This window comes from Cicer arietinum, chromosome 3 (genome assembly GCF_000331145.2).
Source record: "Cicer arietinum cultivar CDC Frontier isolate Library 1 chromosome 3, Cicar.CDCFrontier_v2.0, whole genome shotgun sequence".
Taxonomy (NCBI): Eukaryota; Viridiplantae; Streptophyta; class Magnoliopsida; order Fabales; family Fabaceae; genus Cicer; species Cicer arietinum.
In genome coordinates, this window is record NC_021162.2 from 58,187,358 (window position 1) to 58,206,215 (window position 18,858).

At 29.8% G+C, this 18,858-nt stretch overlaps 2 protein-coding genes and 1 long non-coding RNA gene across 3 annotated transcripts; 1 reads left to right on the forward strand and 2 right to left on the reverse strand.

Moving 5' to 3' along the window:
* LOC101504134 (protein trichome birefringence-like 34) lies at positions 1–3,724 on the forward strand. Its single transcript, XM_004492438.4, has 5 exons — positions 1–423; positions 706–883; positions 1,655–1,851; positions 2,823–2,981; positions 3,251–3,724. The coding sequence occupies exons 1-5, from the start codon at positions 68–70 to the stop codon at positions 3,597–3,599; spliced, it is 1,239 nt and encodes a 412-aa protein (XP_004492495.1). The 5' UTR covers positions 1–67; the 3' UTR covers positions 3,600–3,724.
* Positions 3,725–4,140: 416 nt separating this feature from the next.
* On the reverse strand, positions 4,141–6,851 carry LOC101504673 (proteasome subunit alpha type-4-like). Its single transcript, XM_004492440.4, has 2 exons — positions 6,684–6,851; positions 4,141–5,105 (listed from the first exon to the last, which is right to left on the reverse strand). Exon 2 carries the CDS (start codon positions 5,097–5,099, stop codon positions 4,347–4,349), a length of 753 nt encoding a protein of 250 aa, XP_004492497.1. The 5' UTR covers positions 5,100–5,105; positions 6,684–6,851; the 3' UTR covers positions 4,141–4,346.
* Positions 6,852–8,435: 1,584 nt separating this feature from the next.
* Positions 8,436–10,837, reverse strand: LOC113785727 (uncharacterized). The gene is made up of 2 exons (XR_003471851.2): positions 10,527–10,837; positions 8,436–9,590 (listed from the first exon to the last, which is right to left on the reverse strand). It is a non-coding gene; the product is annotated as an uncharacterized lncRNA (long non-coding RNA).
* Between the last annotated feature and the right edge of the window lie 8,021 nt (positions 10,838–18,858).

Consider the following 18,858-nt stretch of genomic DNA (forward strand, 5'->3'; position numbering starts at 1 on the left):
TCATAAAGGAGAAAAAATATGATGCAATTTCACCTTAGCCCTTAGAAGATCAAACAAAGAAAGCAAAATGAAAATTGCAAAAACAAACCAAATAGTAGTGATAGGAAGCACTTGGGGAATCAGAAACACCTTTAATTCTCTTGTAGCCATATTAACCACTCTTTTAGTTATCACAACCATTTATCTAACACAAGATAGAGAAGGAAAAAAATCTCAAAAAATAAATGTCTCTATTGAAACATTGTCTTCATCAAAATGTGACTTATTTTCTGGTAAGTGGATTTTTGATAATGAATCTTATCCATTATACAAAGAGAAGCAATGCACTTTCATGTCTGATCAATTGGCTTGTGAGAAGTTTGGAAGGAAGGATTTAAGTTACCAAAATTGGAGGTGGAAGCCTCACCAATGTGACTTGCCTAGGTGTCTCTTTTTCTCATCACACATGACATTTTTTATTTTTTATTTTTTGGTCACGTAAATGTTAGTAAATTAATTATTACGTTATTATTCATTAATCGGAATTTGAATTATGATCTTTTTAATTATTAACTCTAATCAATCGAGTTATCCAATCCCGACATTTTTTAATATTGAATTTTGTTATGGTTTTATACCTACGTAAATTTATGATATAATTAATCAGGGTTGGCTATGTTTTTGAGCTTTGTGTGGAATGTGGTTATTATTTCTATTTTAAAAAAGGTTCAATGCCACATCATTGCTTGAAAGGCTAAGGAACAAGAGGCTTGTGTTTGTGGGAGATTCACTCAATAGAGGTCAATGGGTTTCTATGGTTTGCCTTGTTGATTCTATAATTCCATCATCTCTCAAATCCATGCAATCCATTGCCAATGGTTCACTAAACATTTTCAAAGCCAAAGTAAGTCTTTATCCTCATATATAACAAGAATTTAAAATATAGGCAAACATGTCCTCTTTGGCTATTAATTTGTTTACCATATTGTAAGAATAATAAAATTAGAGAGAAAATCCTTTGATAAAAAAAGTGAGAGAAAATCCAGATAAGAGATAGACTAGAGAGATAAACCTAATGTGTTTAATTTAGTTAAGAAAATAATTATATATCAAGACAAAATAAAAAATGGATGAAGCATATGACAAATTTGTTAAAATCTATTCTCATTGAGGAGATAGTTGTTTGTCCAAGTATATATAACACCATCCAAAAAGTAAAAATGAATTCATTTTTATTATTTTCTTGATAACCCTCTTGTGCTCCTCTTTTCAATTCTTCTCTTTCATTTTTTACTTATTTCCCTCATAATTACTTTAATAGATATATGAAACAATTATATCATAGCTTATGTTCTTAGGTTTTGTATGTGAGTTAATTTTTGAAGAGTTTTGGAGGGTTAAATTTATATTTTAATATATAGTTATAATGTAACTCTTATAAATTTGTAATATATCAAATATATAACAAAATATAAATTTAACATTTTAAAGTCTTCTCTTTCAAAATCCAAGAGACCTTGGACTATTTTCTTTAACTATTACTAAGCGCACTAAGTACCCAACCCCTTTATCTTACCAAGTAACATAACTTAATATTATTAGAACAAATATTTTTGAGAAGAATATTATTTGAACTATTTATGTAGCTAATAATTTGATAATTGATTTAATGAAGGAATACAATGCAACCATTGAGAATTATTGGTCCCCATTATTAGTAGAATCAAACTCAGATGATCCAGTAAACCATAGGGTACCCGAAAGGACTGTTAGAATCAAGGCAATTGAAAAGCATGCAAGGTACTGGATTAATGCTGACTATATAGTTTTCAACACTTACCTCTGGTGGAGAAGGCCTCTTATGAATGTTTTGTAAGTTCAATTAACCTAAACATCACTTTCATTAGTTGATCAACTACCTTTGCAAAAAAAAAAAAAAAATCATCACTTTCATTGGTCAACTACCATATCAACATCTCCCATTTCTAACCACTATATGATATGTTACTATGTTAGTTTGCTGTTGTACTATATTAATCATATATTAACTTGTTTCACTAATTTAGTTATTGTAAATTAAGGTCAACTTAGTCTCTAAAACTTTAAATAATCTTTAAATTTAAAATTCTAAATCACATTTGTTGGAGTGGATTGCTTTTGGGGGTTCAATTAACGAAGTTAAAAGACTAATATGATAAAATATTTTCACTTTAAAAGATTGTTTTAAAATGTTTACAATTTCACATAGTAAATTAACAAAGTCTTAGTTATTAAGTTTTAGTTCAATTGACAAATATCAATATTGTTAGGTTGGTCATCGTGTCTCAGATTCAAACTCGAAATCTTACAGTTGTGTATGTGAGTCTCTGGTGGCATTTACTATCTCGTCTACAGATAAAAAAAAGGTCCTATAATTTATAGGATTTAGGGTATAACTGGATGGAGGGATTTGGAGGGAAGGAAATAGTTTATTTTTCATTTTGGAGGATTTTGGAGAGGAGGAAATAGTTTATTTTTCATTTGTAAATTAAGAAAGTTATAAAATATTTTCAAATTTGACTTGGTGATTGGGATGAGAATTAACGAGTAGAATCTTTAAAAAAGTCGTGGGTTTCATCTTTACCCACAATAAAATACTAACAATATTAATTATACTAATTATTTGTCAATCAAAAAAGAAAAAAAAACCGGTAGACAATCTTAAACTGAGACACTAAATTGGAGGATTCACTTGTTGATATTTTATCCTATATGCACCCACTTTATATGTTCATATTTTATCCTATATGCACCCACTTTACAAATTGATTGTGATTGTGACAATTTTAGTTGAACACAAGCAGGTGGGGTACATTTGGAGATCTAGATGGGGTTTATAAAAGAGTTGAAATGTTGAGAGTCTATGAAATGGCTCTAAGGACATGGTCCGATTGGTTGGAAGTTCATGTCAATCGTAGCAAGACCCGTTTGTTTTTCGTTAGCATGTCACCCACTCATGAAAGGTATACATATTTATCCACATGGACAACTTTATCATATGCCCTTTTGATAATTTTTTTTTGCAAATACAATTTCAGTCCCCACAAGTAGGTGCATGAGTTAAGTAGGTCACAAACTCATAGTCATGAAGTAGATGGCATCATACCACTGCACATTCCATTATCCATCAACAACAAATGGATACATATCATTGCATCCCTACAAAGCAAAAACTATTTAATTATAATATATTCGAAGTACATATTTTAATTAATAAAAAAAAAAATTGCAGGGCTGAGGAATGGGGAGCTGCTAAGGGGGACAATTGTTACAAAGAAACTGATATGATTGCAAAAGAAGGGTATTGGGGGAAAGGGTCTGATCCTAAAATGATGCAAGTGGTGGAGAAGGTGCTTGATGATTTGAAAACAAGAGGTTTAAGTGTTGAAATGCTTAACATCACACAACTCTCAGAATACAGAAAAGAAGGCCACCCCTCTATCTATCGAAAGCAGTGGGAACCTCTAACTCAAGAACAGATATCAAATCCAAATGGTTATGCAGATTGCATACATTGGTGCCTACCAGGAGTTCCTGATGTATGGAATGAGCTCCTTTATGCCTACATTTTCGATCAATAACATCAAATTTCACATGACAAGATTGGAAAATAGTGTTGTTTGTAAAAAAGACACATTTGTACAACCTTCTCGTGCTATTTTATAACTTTACAATACACATAACTGAAGCATATACTTCCCTTTTATTTTGACTAGTAAGTTAAATATGTGAAAAATCACAAATCTATAGAAAAAATTAGAGAAAATGAGGACTTGGTATGTGGTATTAGAAATACCACATATGACACAAGAGGGTCTTCGTTTTATAATAACTAATATGAATAGATAATAGATAGGACTAATAGGAATAAATAGATAGATAAAGTAGTTCAAGCAACACCGCCGATAAAAACATATATTTCTATGCTTAACCTGGCTGGTCTTAACATATAGATATTGATAACATGGTTGGATGACAAACTTTCCAACGTATGTATACAGACATTAAAATTAAAAATAACCTCATAACAACCTAGATCATCTAGAATAACTCTACAACCTTCCAAGTTCAGTGCAAATAACAGGAACAGCAAAATAAAGAGTCAGTAGAAACCATAATAGATAAACAGAAGCAAATGGATCTATGTCCTTAAAATCAAAGAAGCATATGGGAAATAAAAAGCCATTAGTAATTTAGCGTTGCCAAGATATGAGAAGTTTACAAGTTTTAACATAAAAATAAATGCGGAACAGTTTCATGTGTCTATCCTGAATAGAAGAGCATCAAAAGTGTGCACAAGTAAACTACCCATCACATGGAACTGCAAGCTAAGCAGTGTCTGTTGCTGGTTGGGTCACACCAGACTTCACCAACAGCTTAGTCAAGTTCTCTGGGGAGCAGACTTGATACTTGACTTTTCCGGCAGGTGAAAGAAAAACTTCTGCAAGTTCAAGCTTTTCTGAGGTAAGACTAGTACTGTCCATAGTTTTACTCAGTACTTTCAGTGCGAGTTGAACCGCTTCTTCCCTTGTGATATCATCCTTATAGTCCTGTTTTAGAATTGATTGTGCTGCTTGGTTGTTCGCACCAATAGCACCGGCTTTCCAACCGCCGTAGTTTCCACTAGGGTCACTCATGTAAAGTTGAAAGCCAAAATTTTTGTCCCAGCCTGCAAACAGGAAAGAGACTCCAAATGGACGGAGACCACCAAATTGTGTGTAACCTTGCTTGGTATCGCAGAGAGATTGAACCAACTGTTCAACGGGCATTGGCTCTTGGTACGCAAATGAGTAACGTTGTGCTTGGATCCTAGCAGTATTGATTAGGATGTTGGCATCAGACATAATCCCAGCAACAGCACATGCAACATGATCATCAATCTTGTACATTTTTTCGGTTGAAGTTGAGGTTTGCAGCAGCTTGGATGTCACCTTCTTTTCACCAACCAGAACAACTCCGTCTTTGGACAAGATTCCTATAGCAGTACCAGCATTTCCGATAGCCTCCATTGCATACTCCACTTGGTAAAGCCGTCCTTCAGGAGAGAATATTGTTGTACGACTATCATATCTTCGAGACATTTTGATCTGAGTTTTCAATTCAAAGCAAAGTCAAAAACAAAAGGAGACTGAATAAAGTATTTCTTTGGTAAATCAGAAGAAACAAGGAAGAATGTGAATAAAATGGCACTCTCTTGTAAATGAAAACATAGCCACAGGTAGTCTTTATACATAGTAATAAATTGATGGTAACTTCGAGTGATTACTCTTCCCTCACAGAAATTTTGTTTTCATATCAACAGTAACTATTATGAATTTCTCCATGAATCATTTAAAAACTTTTCAACCTCTGCATAGCTACAAGCTCAATTAACAACTAATAAGCTTCAAAATATAATAAAACGAAGTCAGAAACTTCTATAAATTAACCCTGTATAAGGATCTGTATTCCTCCAAATCCTCCCCATAGTGCTTTTAGTCTGAATTAGAAATAAAGCACCACTATGAGAAAATAAGAGATAGGCCCAAGATTTATGGTCAGTTTCATATAGTGCTTCAAAATACAATTAGGAAATTGAAAGCAAAACTGTGAAGTATGACAACAACATGAAGACAATAGTTTAAATTCATATATGTAACAAGCAGCATTATATTCATATAAACATACATTCACAAAACAAAACAAATTCACTCTTTCATTTACCAGAGACAATATATCAAATCAATAGCACAAAACAAACAGTTGCAACATTCAGAAGACACATACAAGGGTTGCGATTTTCCCCATTCTCTTAAAAATAAACATATAACAAATCACACGAATTACACAAATCTATGGCAGTAATATTACATTACAACCCCTAAATTAGGGTCTATTTGGATCGGCTTATTTAAGCTAACCTACTAGCATAAGCACTTGTGAGACTATTAGGGAGACCTTATAGAAACATCTTATGACATGTCAATAAGTTGTTTCCAGCTTATTTCCATAAGCTCTGAAAGATAACATGAAAACATCTTATAGCTTATATATAAGAGTTTGACTTTATTTTATCTTTTGTTACAGGCAAAGCTTATACATAAGCACTTATATGTTATAAGTGCCAAATTAAGTTGTTCATCCAAACATGGCCAAAATTTGAAAACATTGTGATAAAATTGAATCACTTTAAAGAATTTTAGAGACAGCTTAGGATAGCAAATTAAAGGGAAAGTTGTTGTGACAAACCTAACTTCCACTAAATCACACTACGATCTCAATTGTAAGTTTAACAAGAACCGAATGCCTGAACGTATTATCATCATGATGTAAGAGACTATGGTCATATTGATATATAAATAACCAAAATCACTAAACATGGCTGAAGCACTCAAAATGGATCCAAAGCAAAATAACATAAATCTAGATCAGAAATATTTCGTACATCAAAATTAGTAAACCCTAAAAGTTAAAGCACGCGTCAGTTTTTAACCTAAGTTGTCAATCGCACCGCTTTAGCACGAAACCGCGATGCAGAGAGGAGCTTGGCTGCGATACAATTCTCTGATGCGTTGCCTTTTGCAGTCGCGGCCGCAAATCGCGATGGAATCGCATTATTTCGCGCGCTATGGTAGAGGGGAAGGAAAAATCCGAAAAATTAAAAAGAAAAGGAACGAGTTTCTTACTGTTTCTTCCGGGCGATGAGAAACTCCGAGTGCGTTTTCCGGGTAGTTGTTTGGGTTTTCGGCGAAGATGAGTTGAGTGAGACCCCAACTTTTGTTTCTGAAACTATGGAGCTACTGAGTTTTTTTATTTGTAAACAACGGGTTTTTTTTTTTTTTTTTTCCTTAATCACGTATTTACTCTCTTAACTTATTTTTCAAGTTAAAAATTTTTCTTTTGAAAGTTGAAGTTAAGTTGGTACTTGTATTTAAAAAAAAGAAAAAGTTAAGTTCGTAGATACTTTAATCTAAAAAATTGTTAATTTAGTCTTTTAAGTTATTTCAATAACTCAAATTAGTTAATAATCTTAATTTTATCTTGTAAAAAAAAATAACTCGTTACTTTAAATTGGTTTTTACATTTCACTCGTCATGAGGCATGGTTCTAGCTAGCTTTTCTTTTTGTCTTTTTTCTTTTGGTTCATGAAAAAAGAAAACCAATAAACTAATTCACCTCAACTTTATATGTGACTCTAACACGGTAAATAAACATTGTGAATAGAGAATATATTGCTTAGTTTATAGCAAGCAACCACAATATTATTGCATAATAGCTATCTATGATCATAGCATAGTACTTTCATTAAAGATTAACAAACCATATGTTCATCCACAACCTCCTTCAATCTGATATTTCTCTTTAACCTTATTTGTTTCATCAAATCTTTAACCATTAAAGCAAAGGACTATTAATTTTTAGAGCATGTGTTCAGGCGATGGAATCAATCCAAATAGCACATTTCAATTGAATTTGAGCGCACTCCACTCACATTTATCTTCCAATGCCACACTAACAAGGAATTCAACACCAAAACCCTAATTCAATGCCATAGCGGAAGACACAACCCACTCTGATGATTGTTTATGCGCAAGGGTAGTGTTCCAAATTTTGGGAAGAAACAATATTTTAAAAAGCTTAGGATTTGGAGAACTTAAAAGATTTTATAAACCATAAGATATGAAAAAGAAGACTTTTTTTTAATAACAATAATGCTTTACTAATGCATTCCAACTGCTAGTTTAGAACCACATCAAATTTTAACATTGTTTACTTATATTTGTTGAAAAGGATTAATATAAATCAATAGATAAAAGTTAAAGGAGGAAGGTAACATTTTTTTTAAATTAAGAGACGAAGTTGAACCTCGAATAAGTTAAAGAATTAAAAAAAGTAATTAAACGTTATTTTTTTAATATTAAATGTAAGTAAGTTTGTAATGGTCGTTATAATATATATATATATATATATATATATATAATTAAAAAAGAAAATACCATTAATGTGTTTCATATTGAGGTTGACAATGCTACTCTTGAGTTGAAAGAGGAAGGAGGGGAATAAGCATGTTTCATTTGCAATGTAAGATTTTGATAGACCATTAATGATCTACTCTGAACTAATATTTGATTGTTAAGTGGAGACAAAATTTGATTTTAAATACATAAAATTGATGAATTGAATGTCAAATGACTTTAATTTTTATTTGAATGGATTTCGGTAATAATTGAATATGAACATAAAATTTGAGGTTAAAAATTGAGTCAAATTGAACAATAAACAAAAGTTTAATAAAGTGATATTTTCACTCGATGTCTTTGTTCGAAACTCTAGTCAGTGCTTAAATGCATATATCTTTACGGTGCACTTATTTGGTATAGCGGCGACCTATCATCATAAAAAATGATAAAAATTCATCAATAACAACCAGAGCAATGTGAATCAAAAAAAATAAACCATGAATAATATTCCAGTTTAGTCAAATTATTGGCCAACAAAAATGAACAAGGTTCAATCACAAAGATTACAAGCTACACATTGTCCATTAAGCAACTGGAGAATAATCTACCTCATCACGTAGATGCGGAAAACACCAATCAGCCAGTAGAAGCTTGATTTACTAGGAGGTTGAAGACTATCAAAAGGTACTATACATTTTTGCAGTTTGTTATCATCCCCTGAATACACATGACATTCTGCAAATGAACATATGCAATACATAGAATTGCTCTCATATCTCCACCTGCCCAGGTTGCTCAGCACACGACAGTTTGTCCACAAAGAATAGAAAAACGCAATGTCACCCAAAGTTTCCAGCTTGACATAATTCATGGTTAAGAAGTCTATCTTATACACGTCCAATACTTTCTCAGGTTCAAAATGAACCACTAGAAGCTGCTTGTCACAACTAGCCAACCTAAGGTGCGATCAAAATATCGTGGGAGTATTCTTCAATTCTAGAAATTTTATATTTGTAGAATTTATGTTGAATACTCCTATGTAGGCCTTTTCAGTGATAATGTATATAGTTTTATGTAAAACCACAAAGTCCACAACATACCATGTATCTCCCCTTATCGAAAAAGTAACCCAACCAGAATTGTGAGATTGATATACATGCAAACCGTGATAACTTGTACACGAAGCCACTATGACAAACTCTTCAGAACCTTTGACAAAAGCAAGTAAGGCATGGCAACCCAAATTAGATAATGTACCTTGAAGCGATGTGGTATTGATTACCTTCTTTCTTCTTGTAAAAGGGTTCATCAGCAAAAGTGTACCATTAGCACCTGCCATAATTAGATATCCACTAGAAGACCCTGAATAGGAAAATCCCCATAAGCAATCCATCTTCAAGCAGTAAGCTCTTTGGTCAGGTATGCTATAGAAAGAATAATCATTCTAAGCATATAAAGAAGTTTGGAAAAGTAATGGTTCTTGGGAACCCAGAAAATTTCTGCAGTAAATTTTATGAAATTTCCTCCAGCTCTTGCACACACCAGAAATTGAAAGAGATCATCGAAATCTAGTTTCTTGAAAACGAATTCTAACACTTCATGAGGAAGTTGACAGTCCTGTGCTACCTTTTCCTGTGTATCATGATTCACAACAATTACAACATTAGATTTCCAAGTAAAACCATTTATGCTATTGAAGATAAATATACATATGAATAATCTACAAGGTAATAAAGATTTTAGTTGCAAGAACAGATAACGCAGAAGAAAAGATATTTATGCAAATGCTTTTCATTAGATTGAAGATACTATATAGCTTCCAAAGCTCTAGAAATTTACCATCATGAATCCAAGAGTTGATTGATTATATAAAGACACATGTATGATTGTACTTCTTATTAATTAAAAACGTATTGAAATAAGATGTAGATACATATGTTCTATTAGTATTTTCTATTATGAACAATCATGACATTAACAATATAATTTTCATACAGAAGTAAAAGTAGTCCTTCAAAATAGAATACTAAAATCACAATTTGGGCAGCTAATTAAATTTACTGGAAAAAAACAAAATCATAATTTTTGCTCAATTCAGACTAAAGTAGGAGTCCTATAGGTTTGTGTTGACATTAACATAAGTCAACATGATGGCTAGGGTTTAAGACACATTAACCCCTATTACATCACCATTATTAATGTTCAGGATGAATTAGCATCTACCATTTCTAATACTCAAATTAAACAAGATACTGAAAGACGACATAGTAGACTGGACCAACAAGATTTTGAACCATTCCTTCAAAACTATAAACTATGTTACTCTAGTATTTCTCCCTTGATTTTGAAGGGCAAAAAATCAATACATAACTGAATTCTATGAACATAAAAAAATTATTATTATTATAACTTTAAGAAGAATAAGTTATTATTATAACAAATGGGTTGTTAATGTTAGTAGTAACTAACCTTGATTCATTCAGGACTTTCCACAAACACAATGTATGCACCATGAAGTAAACGAATGCTACTCTAACAGCTTAAAAGGTCAACGAAAAAGGCGCGTACCTTATACTTGCAATGCAATTTTTTTCTTTTCTGAAGGATACTTGCAACGCAAGTTTTGAACTTGAAAGAAAGGTATGAATTTGTAGACAAGTTCAGCGTTGATCGTAAACTTAAAGGAGAAAGAAAACCCCATTTTGGAGTTGAATCGATAACCAGCAAAAAAATTGGGCATAGTCATGAAAACAAAATCCAACAGAAGATCGAGCTCTTAAGCAACCTAATAATTTTTGAAACTTTATGCAAAAATAATAATAAGATTGAAACTAAAATAATACCAGTTCTTTCTTTTTTACTTAAAATAATACTAGTTCTAAAATAAATATAGGCGGAAAAAGGGAAGAGGTACAAGATAATACTTCTAAAATAACCTATTTAGTTAAAAATGTTTTGATACATGTCACATAATAAACATATTAATTCGGTCTACTTAAATAAATATAAATAATATTTTTATATTAAATTTGAATTTGAATTTTTTTTGTTGGATTTCAATTTTTAGTAATTTACGTAGATTAATTTTCTTTAATTTTTGATATATTTATATATATTGTTACAAAATAGAATTAAAGTCGGATGTGTATAAAGTCATATTTTTCAAAATATCGTGTTAAATATCAAAATAGAACTTGATTTCGTTGACATATTAACTTGTTAATTTATTTAAAAATATATTTGATTACTTATTCAAAAATATTAAAATGAAATAGACTTTTAAGTATGCTAACAAGTCAATCAGATTTCTATCAAGGTTAGATTTATGTATAAAAAATAAGTCTATGACGTACCACATATCAGACTTAGACTTCTACTTTTTTGATATACCAGACTCAGGTCTAGTAAAGTCTAGATCAGTCCAACTAATTTTCACCCCTAATTCTAAATATTATGATATCTGAAGAAAAAAAAATGTTTATAAATCTTTATGAAATAATTGATATTTTAAAAAGAGATGAATTTTATATAGTAACTAATCTTACATAAGTAGTCTAATAAGATTTGAAGAAATTAAAATCAATTTTAAATAGTGTGATACAGAAAATTATTACCAAAGTTTTTATAAAAAAACTTGTACATACTAACACTATATTCTCTTTTACTATTATATAAAAATATTTTTGACTACTAAATACTCAACATTTACCAATTAGGATAGACTTGTTATTGGTATTCACTATTATTGAGGCAAAATATCAAATAAAGTGTCTTTAAAATAAAAAAATAGGTTAATTAATATCTAATCATGATTCTAATTGTGTTGCTATTTAACTTGTATTTTTTAGTGTATTTTAAAAGATAGATAATCAAGTACACTTATACAATTATCAAGATCATTCTGATGTATAAAAGAACATTCTGGTTTATAAGAATATCAATCTCGGTAAATCAAGATTATTTTAGTTCATAAGAGCAGCAGTCTGGGCAAACCAAAATCATTTTGGTTTTTGACAATATTATTCTAATCAATCAAGACCGTTCTGCATACTTCGTTTTAAAGATAAAAATAAAATGAATTATTTTCCAAAATACAGGTCTTAAGTAAAAGGAATGTCAAGACAACTCAGAACAATGATCAAGCTCAAAAGGTTAGTTAAAAGAAACAAAACAACATCAAAAACAACAATCAGATCAACCTCTAGAGTGATGGTCTTTGAACAAGTACAACTAGGATAGTAAGGATGAAAAAGACATTGTTGTTCATCTTTTGCAAAAATTGAGCTTGCATGCAAGATAGGAAACTGACACCAGACAACTGCTAAAGATCTCAGTCATAGTATTCATTCAAACACAAACAAAGAACATTATAATTACAAAGGAATAATGTTCAGGATAAAATAGAACATGTCTATTAGCTATCACTCTGAACAGCTGGATCAGTAACCACTATATGAGATATTTTTAACCTTTGTCGTGTCTATAAAAAGAACATCAAGGTGAAAACAACATTAAGTATTTTTAGTGCAATCAATTCATCACTAAAACAATCATAATCAAGTGATCAAGAAAAAATTGTGTGAAAGCAAGAACGTTCTTGTGTGAAGCACATTATGAAAAAGCTCACATATTGTGAGGACGGGACGTAAGCCACATTAGGTGAACCAAGATATATCATTATATAATTCTCTTATCCTTGTCTTTTATTATTTATCACTCACTATCACTAATCATGTAGAAATAATTTATTTCATTTATTTTTTACTAACCAAGAATGTTCTTGAATTTTTTATAAATTACCAAGATTGATCTTGAGCTTTTTTTAAATTAAAAGCATGGATTAATATTTTTAAAAAGGGATCACAATTCAAACTTCTTTTCCTTGTGATTGATATTGCTACTTCAACTATGACTTGAGTTCAAATCGAAATTATGTTGTTTGCATGTTATATATGTAACTTTTAGGAATGGATCTTCTTCGGATGAAAAAAATACGAGGGTGAAATCTATTTTTATTTTTACACCTATTTTCCTCTCTATCATTCAAGACATTAATTTAATTGTGGAGATCAACACAGTACTCCTGTGTTTTTTTAAACATGAGAGGATCCCTTCCTGTAATTTTCATGTAAATTTTTCTTAAGGTATATGATTTTTCTTAATTTTGTATAAATTTTTATCTCTCTAATCTAAATTTAATTTATAAAAGAAATTGTCAATATTTTACAGAATAAGTTGATTTTTTGTGGAATTTTTTTTTTGTTAAGACTAAAATGCAATTGGCATCTCATTTTACTAAATCCGCAATTTCAAGTAATAGTGAAGATATGAGAGAGAAGAGACGAAGAAGAGAAAATATTTTTTTTAGTAAAAAAAAGAAGATATTTTGTTACTTTAGATAATCTATTGTGAGAACTAAAAGTTGTCTTATGGTTAAGGATGGACAAAAGTTACAACTTTTGTCCAATTCCACAACCAATTTTTACATCAAATATGATACAACGATAGTTGTTTTGTCTTGTCTTTAGTTTTTCAACAAATCAAACGCGTGATTGTAGTACTATGATCTCAAATTTGAAAGATATCAATAAATGTAATAATCAGCCCTAGTATGATGTGATCAACTACATTGATTTTCTTACTAGTATACTCCTTAAATAGTTGGAGAAAAAAAGGTAAAATCCTTTTACAAAATGAAAAAGAAACATCATATTCAATTTTATCATTCTAGTTTTTGTATGCTATCTACGTTATATTTTAAATCTATCTTGAAAATAATTATGATTAATCCGAGTTTAAGTTTCTTATGAATAATCTAAAAGAAAAAATCCATAAAATTTTCATCATACACCCTCAAGTGTGAAATGGTATCAATAATATTTAATTTTGAAACATAATTGATTTTCATCATGTAAAATGATCTCAATACTAATTGCAACTTTCTAGTTAAAGAAGACGTTAATATAAAAGAGGACATGTTGGAGACAGATGCATAGAGACTCTCTACCACAATACTTTGGTGGATTTGAATAGGACATTTTGACATCACATGTAGTGAGTTTGTACTAAATAATGTATTGCATAACAATAACGATATGTAGTGAGTTTGTACTAAATAATGTATTGCATAACAATAACGATTTGTAGAAATTCTGTTGTGCGGCTAAAAACAACAATGCTATATAGAGACTAATTCTAACATACATAAATAATTAAATATTACAAGTTACTCTACTCCCTTGGGAGCACACTTGTCTGTGACAAGATTTACAGTGACCAAACCAGTAATGCATGTTTCAAGCTTGACATTTCTATTGTTTAATTTATGACCGTAGAAAAACACTTTGAAAGTAGCATTAAACAATTGTGAAAATTGTTGCTGCAAGGAAATTTAGATAAACTTCAAGAGTAACACTTGGGAGAGAGCTTACGGTATAATAATTATTTGAAGTTCACTTGTAAATCATAATTATGTCTAGTCAACACAAATAGAATTATTTTTCAAACATTAAACTTCAAGGGCATAAATAACGGGATTTCATAAATAAATAAATAAAAACACACGAGGAATTCGCAAAAAGTGGGGGATCAACTAATATTACACTTGACTTTGAAACTTAATGAAACCATCCAAATTTATCTAACCATTCATTCCAATAAAAAAACTGTTACTATAATATTTCTCCCTTTATTTAGAAGTGCAAGCAAGCAACATATAACTTAATCCTATGAAAATAAATAAAAATCATAACTTTAAGAAGAATGAGTGATTATAACAAAAAGGGTCGTTACTGTTGGCAATAATAACCGAGCTTGATTCATTGTGGTATTAAGGTAGGAATTTAGTCCATAAACTTTTATTCTCTCACTTTTTCATTCTGTAAACTATAAAAGCATGATAAATAGTTTCTAAATTATTTCTAATGTATCAAGTTAGTTCTTAGACTAAATTTTAATTTATTAAAATTAATTTGAATGTAAAAATTATGAATATAAAAATTATGTTTAATAAAAAATTACAAATTTTAATTTTAAATTAAAATCAATTTTACTTAAAGACATATAAACAAAATTAATTTTATATCTCTCGTAAGTAAATAATTTTTAAGCATCGATCTACCATGATGTCTAAAATTTATCACACAAAACAAATTATTTCCATTTATTTATTTTTAGGTGTGGGACCTATGTTCCTGAACTAACATTGGGGTAAATCTTTTATAGTTTTATCTGATTTTGTGTAGTTGGAAGTAATTCATATTGGGTACCAACTATATCCCTTGACTACAAAGCAAAGCGTTTAATTAATTTATTTTCTTACAAATGTACTATCTAATTATTCTTTAGGAGTGAATTAAGCTGTATTCTTTTCAAAAAAGGGAAAGGTATCATTTGGCATGCAGAAAGTGCTTTGATCTTTTGGTGATTAGAATCATTACTGAAATTATTATACGCACAAAGAAATATATAGTTCGTGTGGCTTCTAAGTTTGATTTGCATGATTAAAGAATTCGTTCAAAGAATAAATAATTATAGCAATAGCTGGATTAAGGAAGGGTAGAGTGTAATTTGAATGGAATGTGAGGTAGAGTACAAACAAGTGTGTAATTAAGGTTTGACACTGCCATTATGGTGTTTGGTTGAAGAAAGAGATTTGAAGCATTAATTAAGTTCCAAATTTCATGAGTTCATAATGACCTTAAGAGATACTAATTATAAGTGGTAATAAAATTATAAATAATTAAAATATTAATATGTGAAATAAGTTGTGAAACTTAATATACAAGTTTTTAAGAGTTGTATCGTTAGAAAATAATGGGAGTTGTTTTAAGTTTATTTGATACAATGGACTTCACTTAAAATATTTATGTATGTTCAAGGTTTTTTTTTTAGGAACAACAAATAAAAAAAGTTAATTAGAAAATTATTGAAGATCGTGTTTTTAACTTTTTGAAAATTTTAAAATTATTATTTTCAATATAAATTTATCATTTTTAATTCTTTAACAAGTGTTCTTAAAGCCTTTATTAATGTTAGTATTAATTAAAACATGTAATACTATAATTGATATAGTAAATATTTTTAAACGGTATTGTTAATATGTGACTTAATGACATATGTTAAAATAAATTCATTCCTTTATGGTTCTAAAACTTATGTATGAGTATTTAGGTTGGTTCAATGTGTCAATTAACAAAACTACTATGTTAACCACTTAAAATTAATTCATTAAAGTTTTTCGTTATTTAATAATTGATATTTAAATTAAATGTCCATATAATAAATATTTAACATATAAGGACTAAATATATTGGGCATCAATACACATCATTTAAACATAACTAGTTCATATCAAATTCTATATAATCCAACACAATAGTTTTAGCTCACAGTAAACATAATAAAAACCATACACAAGAAGCGAATATTTAGATTCATTACAACTTAAAAGAAGTAAAATAAAAATAACTTAAATTTAAGCACTAAAGAAAACTAATGATTTGTCAACTATTAGTGCTTCAGTCAAAGATACAACACCTTGTTCAGGTTCTTCTATGGTGGAATGAAAATGGAATGAAAGTTTGAGGTAGGTGAAAGTAGCATCTCCAAGCAAACTTAGGGTTAATGTTATATTTATACTCTTCTTATTTACAAAATGGGTCAATCCTAAAATGGTAATGAAAAGAGAAAAAGCCAAAGAAATAAGGAATATTCTTTGTCCATGAAATCTGCACATTTCACCCCAGACCAAAGATCATACATTTTGTCCTATACGCCTCTACCATTTCTCGTCATCTTAGCTTAACTCTTCAATGCAATTATCTATAATTTTGTTCAAATTTAATTACCACGCACGCCGATGCTACAACACATTTGAGCGTTTAAAAATTGAGTCCTACATATTAGAGCAACACATGAAATCTAACAAAAACAAACACAAAGTTGTGTTTGACTCAAAATAATTATAAAACTTACTATTCTCAATTAAAGTAAACAAACCAAAGTAAATTAATCAATCGTTAAATAATAATTCAATGTAAAGAAGCTAGAAAACATTTCATTATAAGAGTCATCGTGAAGGAACACCAAAACTAATGTAGACCTATTTTCTACACCAATTGATGGCAATCATGATCCTGAAATTTGAATCTAAGCCACATGATGATAATGGTCATCATATGATCATTAGAGTGTTATTGCATAATTCGAAAAGTTTGTCGATTAATGACTTAACAGTCCCAACAACGAAATAATATTGAAAGTTAAGGCAAAGCCAAACGTTTCAAATTGTATGATTGTTGATAATGATGAAAATGTCAAAAAAAAATAGATGGTATAAATGTAAAATGTGCACTCGATAGATGTAACCTGACGAATGTGGCCTATCATGTTAGAGGCATTTGAATATGGGGTGAATCAATGGTGGAATAACCCCTTGTGTGTTTTAGCCTTTTACTGCTTTATTTTTATGTTGGAGGCGAGGTTATTTGGCGACCTAGATGGTGTGAATGTAATTTATTGTGCTTTTTGCCCTTTAACTTAATTGTATTTGTGATTGAATTGTGTGACTTTTTTTTTTCTTGGCACGTCTTGTGCGAGATTAACGATGTCTTCTTTGTAATATTATTTAGCTTTTTTTTATTAAAAAAAAGTAGTTCTAAAAGTAGAAAATAATGTCTAGATACTCAATTTTAGAAATCTATTCATTAACCATAAATGAATTCAAGCTTTTTCATAACTTAAGTATTCCTTCAATATATTTAAATTCCTTGAAATTTCTATTAACTTTCAAGTAATCTATATTATGATGACATTTTAATACAATTTTCTATTTCATTTACCTTTACTTGCAAATTTTATATTCAAGTCAGTTACCTTTTTGCATATTTATAGTCATTTTAAATTCATGCACTTTATTTCATGTCAATTTAAATCCATAGTCTTTAATTCAATTGTTATTTTCTTTTCAACAAATATTTATTTCAAGTTAGCCATTAATATTTTCATCCAATTTTCCATTAAACATTTTTAAAAATCATCGATTCACACGTAAGATTATTTTTTAATTTGTTCGGATTTCCACATTTGCACTGATTTAAATACTTATTTGCATTTTGAATTTGTGATTGACTTTCTCTTGACCAAAAATCACCATAACACATATAAACACATGTCCGACATTAAACTTTGATTTGCATATTATGAATCGTGCAACTCATAACCCTTAAAGACTTTTTCTTAAAACTCTAGAGGATGTCTTGTAAAAGAACATCTGACATCAATTGAAGGTACACACAATTTTAATCTTAAACGTTTTACTCTCAAACACAAATTTATTTAATCGTTAAAATATGTACAAGTACACCACCTTCGCTTAGAAATCGTGGTCGTCCACCATCTCACTTTAACAACTTCGACTAGAAGATCTAAGTCCACCCGAGATAACATATGAGAATGTATTCGAAGGAAAAGAGAAGAAAAGCTACGTGTTGATTTACCTATAAAGATTGTCTATACAAATAAAAACTTCTCAACAATGACTTTTTAGATCCTACATCACTCAAATAGCATGATCCAAGTTTAACATAAACAAAAAGGTGTTCATTGTTATTCGACGAGACACTCTTCACTTCCAAACTGATGATTTCCACGTGGATTATTATAAACCTAACATCACTATTATACTTACTCTTTTCCAAATCTCCACAAAGAAACAATAAAATAAAAAATCAGCATTAAGACCCTCACGAAGCAAAATACAGTTGAGCTCATTCATCATAAAAAATAATTTCAATGTTAGAAACTGAACAGAATTCCAAATCCAATGATCAAATTTCAAGTTGTATCCAAACATAGAAATTAACAACCCTTTGTTCCTTCTTTCTTTGCTTCTCTTTCA

Bases quoted from the DNA above. Each gene is read 5' to 3' on its own strand.
- LOC101504673 (XM_004492440.4), bottom strand. From the start codon at position 5,099: ATGTCTCGAAGATATGATAGTCGTACAACAATATTCTCTCCTGAAGGA.
- LOC101504134 (XM_004492438.4), top strand. From the start codon at position 68: ATGAAAATTGCAAAAACAAACCAAATAGTAGTGATAGGAAGCACTTGG. The intron at 424-705 runs GTGTCTCTTTTT...ATTTTAAAAAAG, and splicing joins CACCAATGTGACTTGCCTAG to GTTCAATGCCACATCATTGC. The intron at 1,852-2,822 runs GTAAGTTCAATT...GAACACAAGCAG, and splicing joins AGGCCTCTTATGAATGTTTT to GTGGGGTACATTTGGAGATC.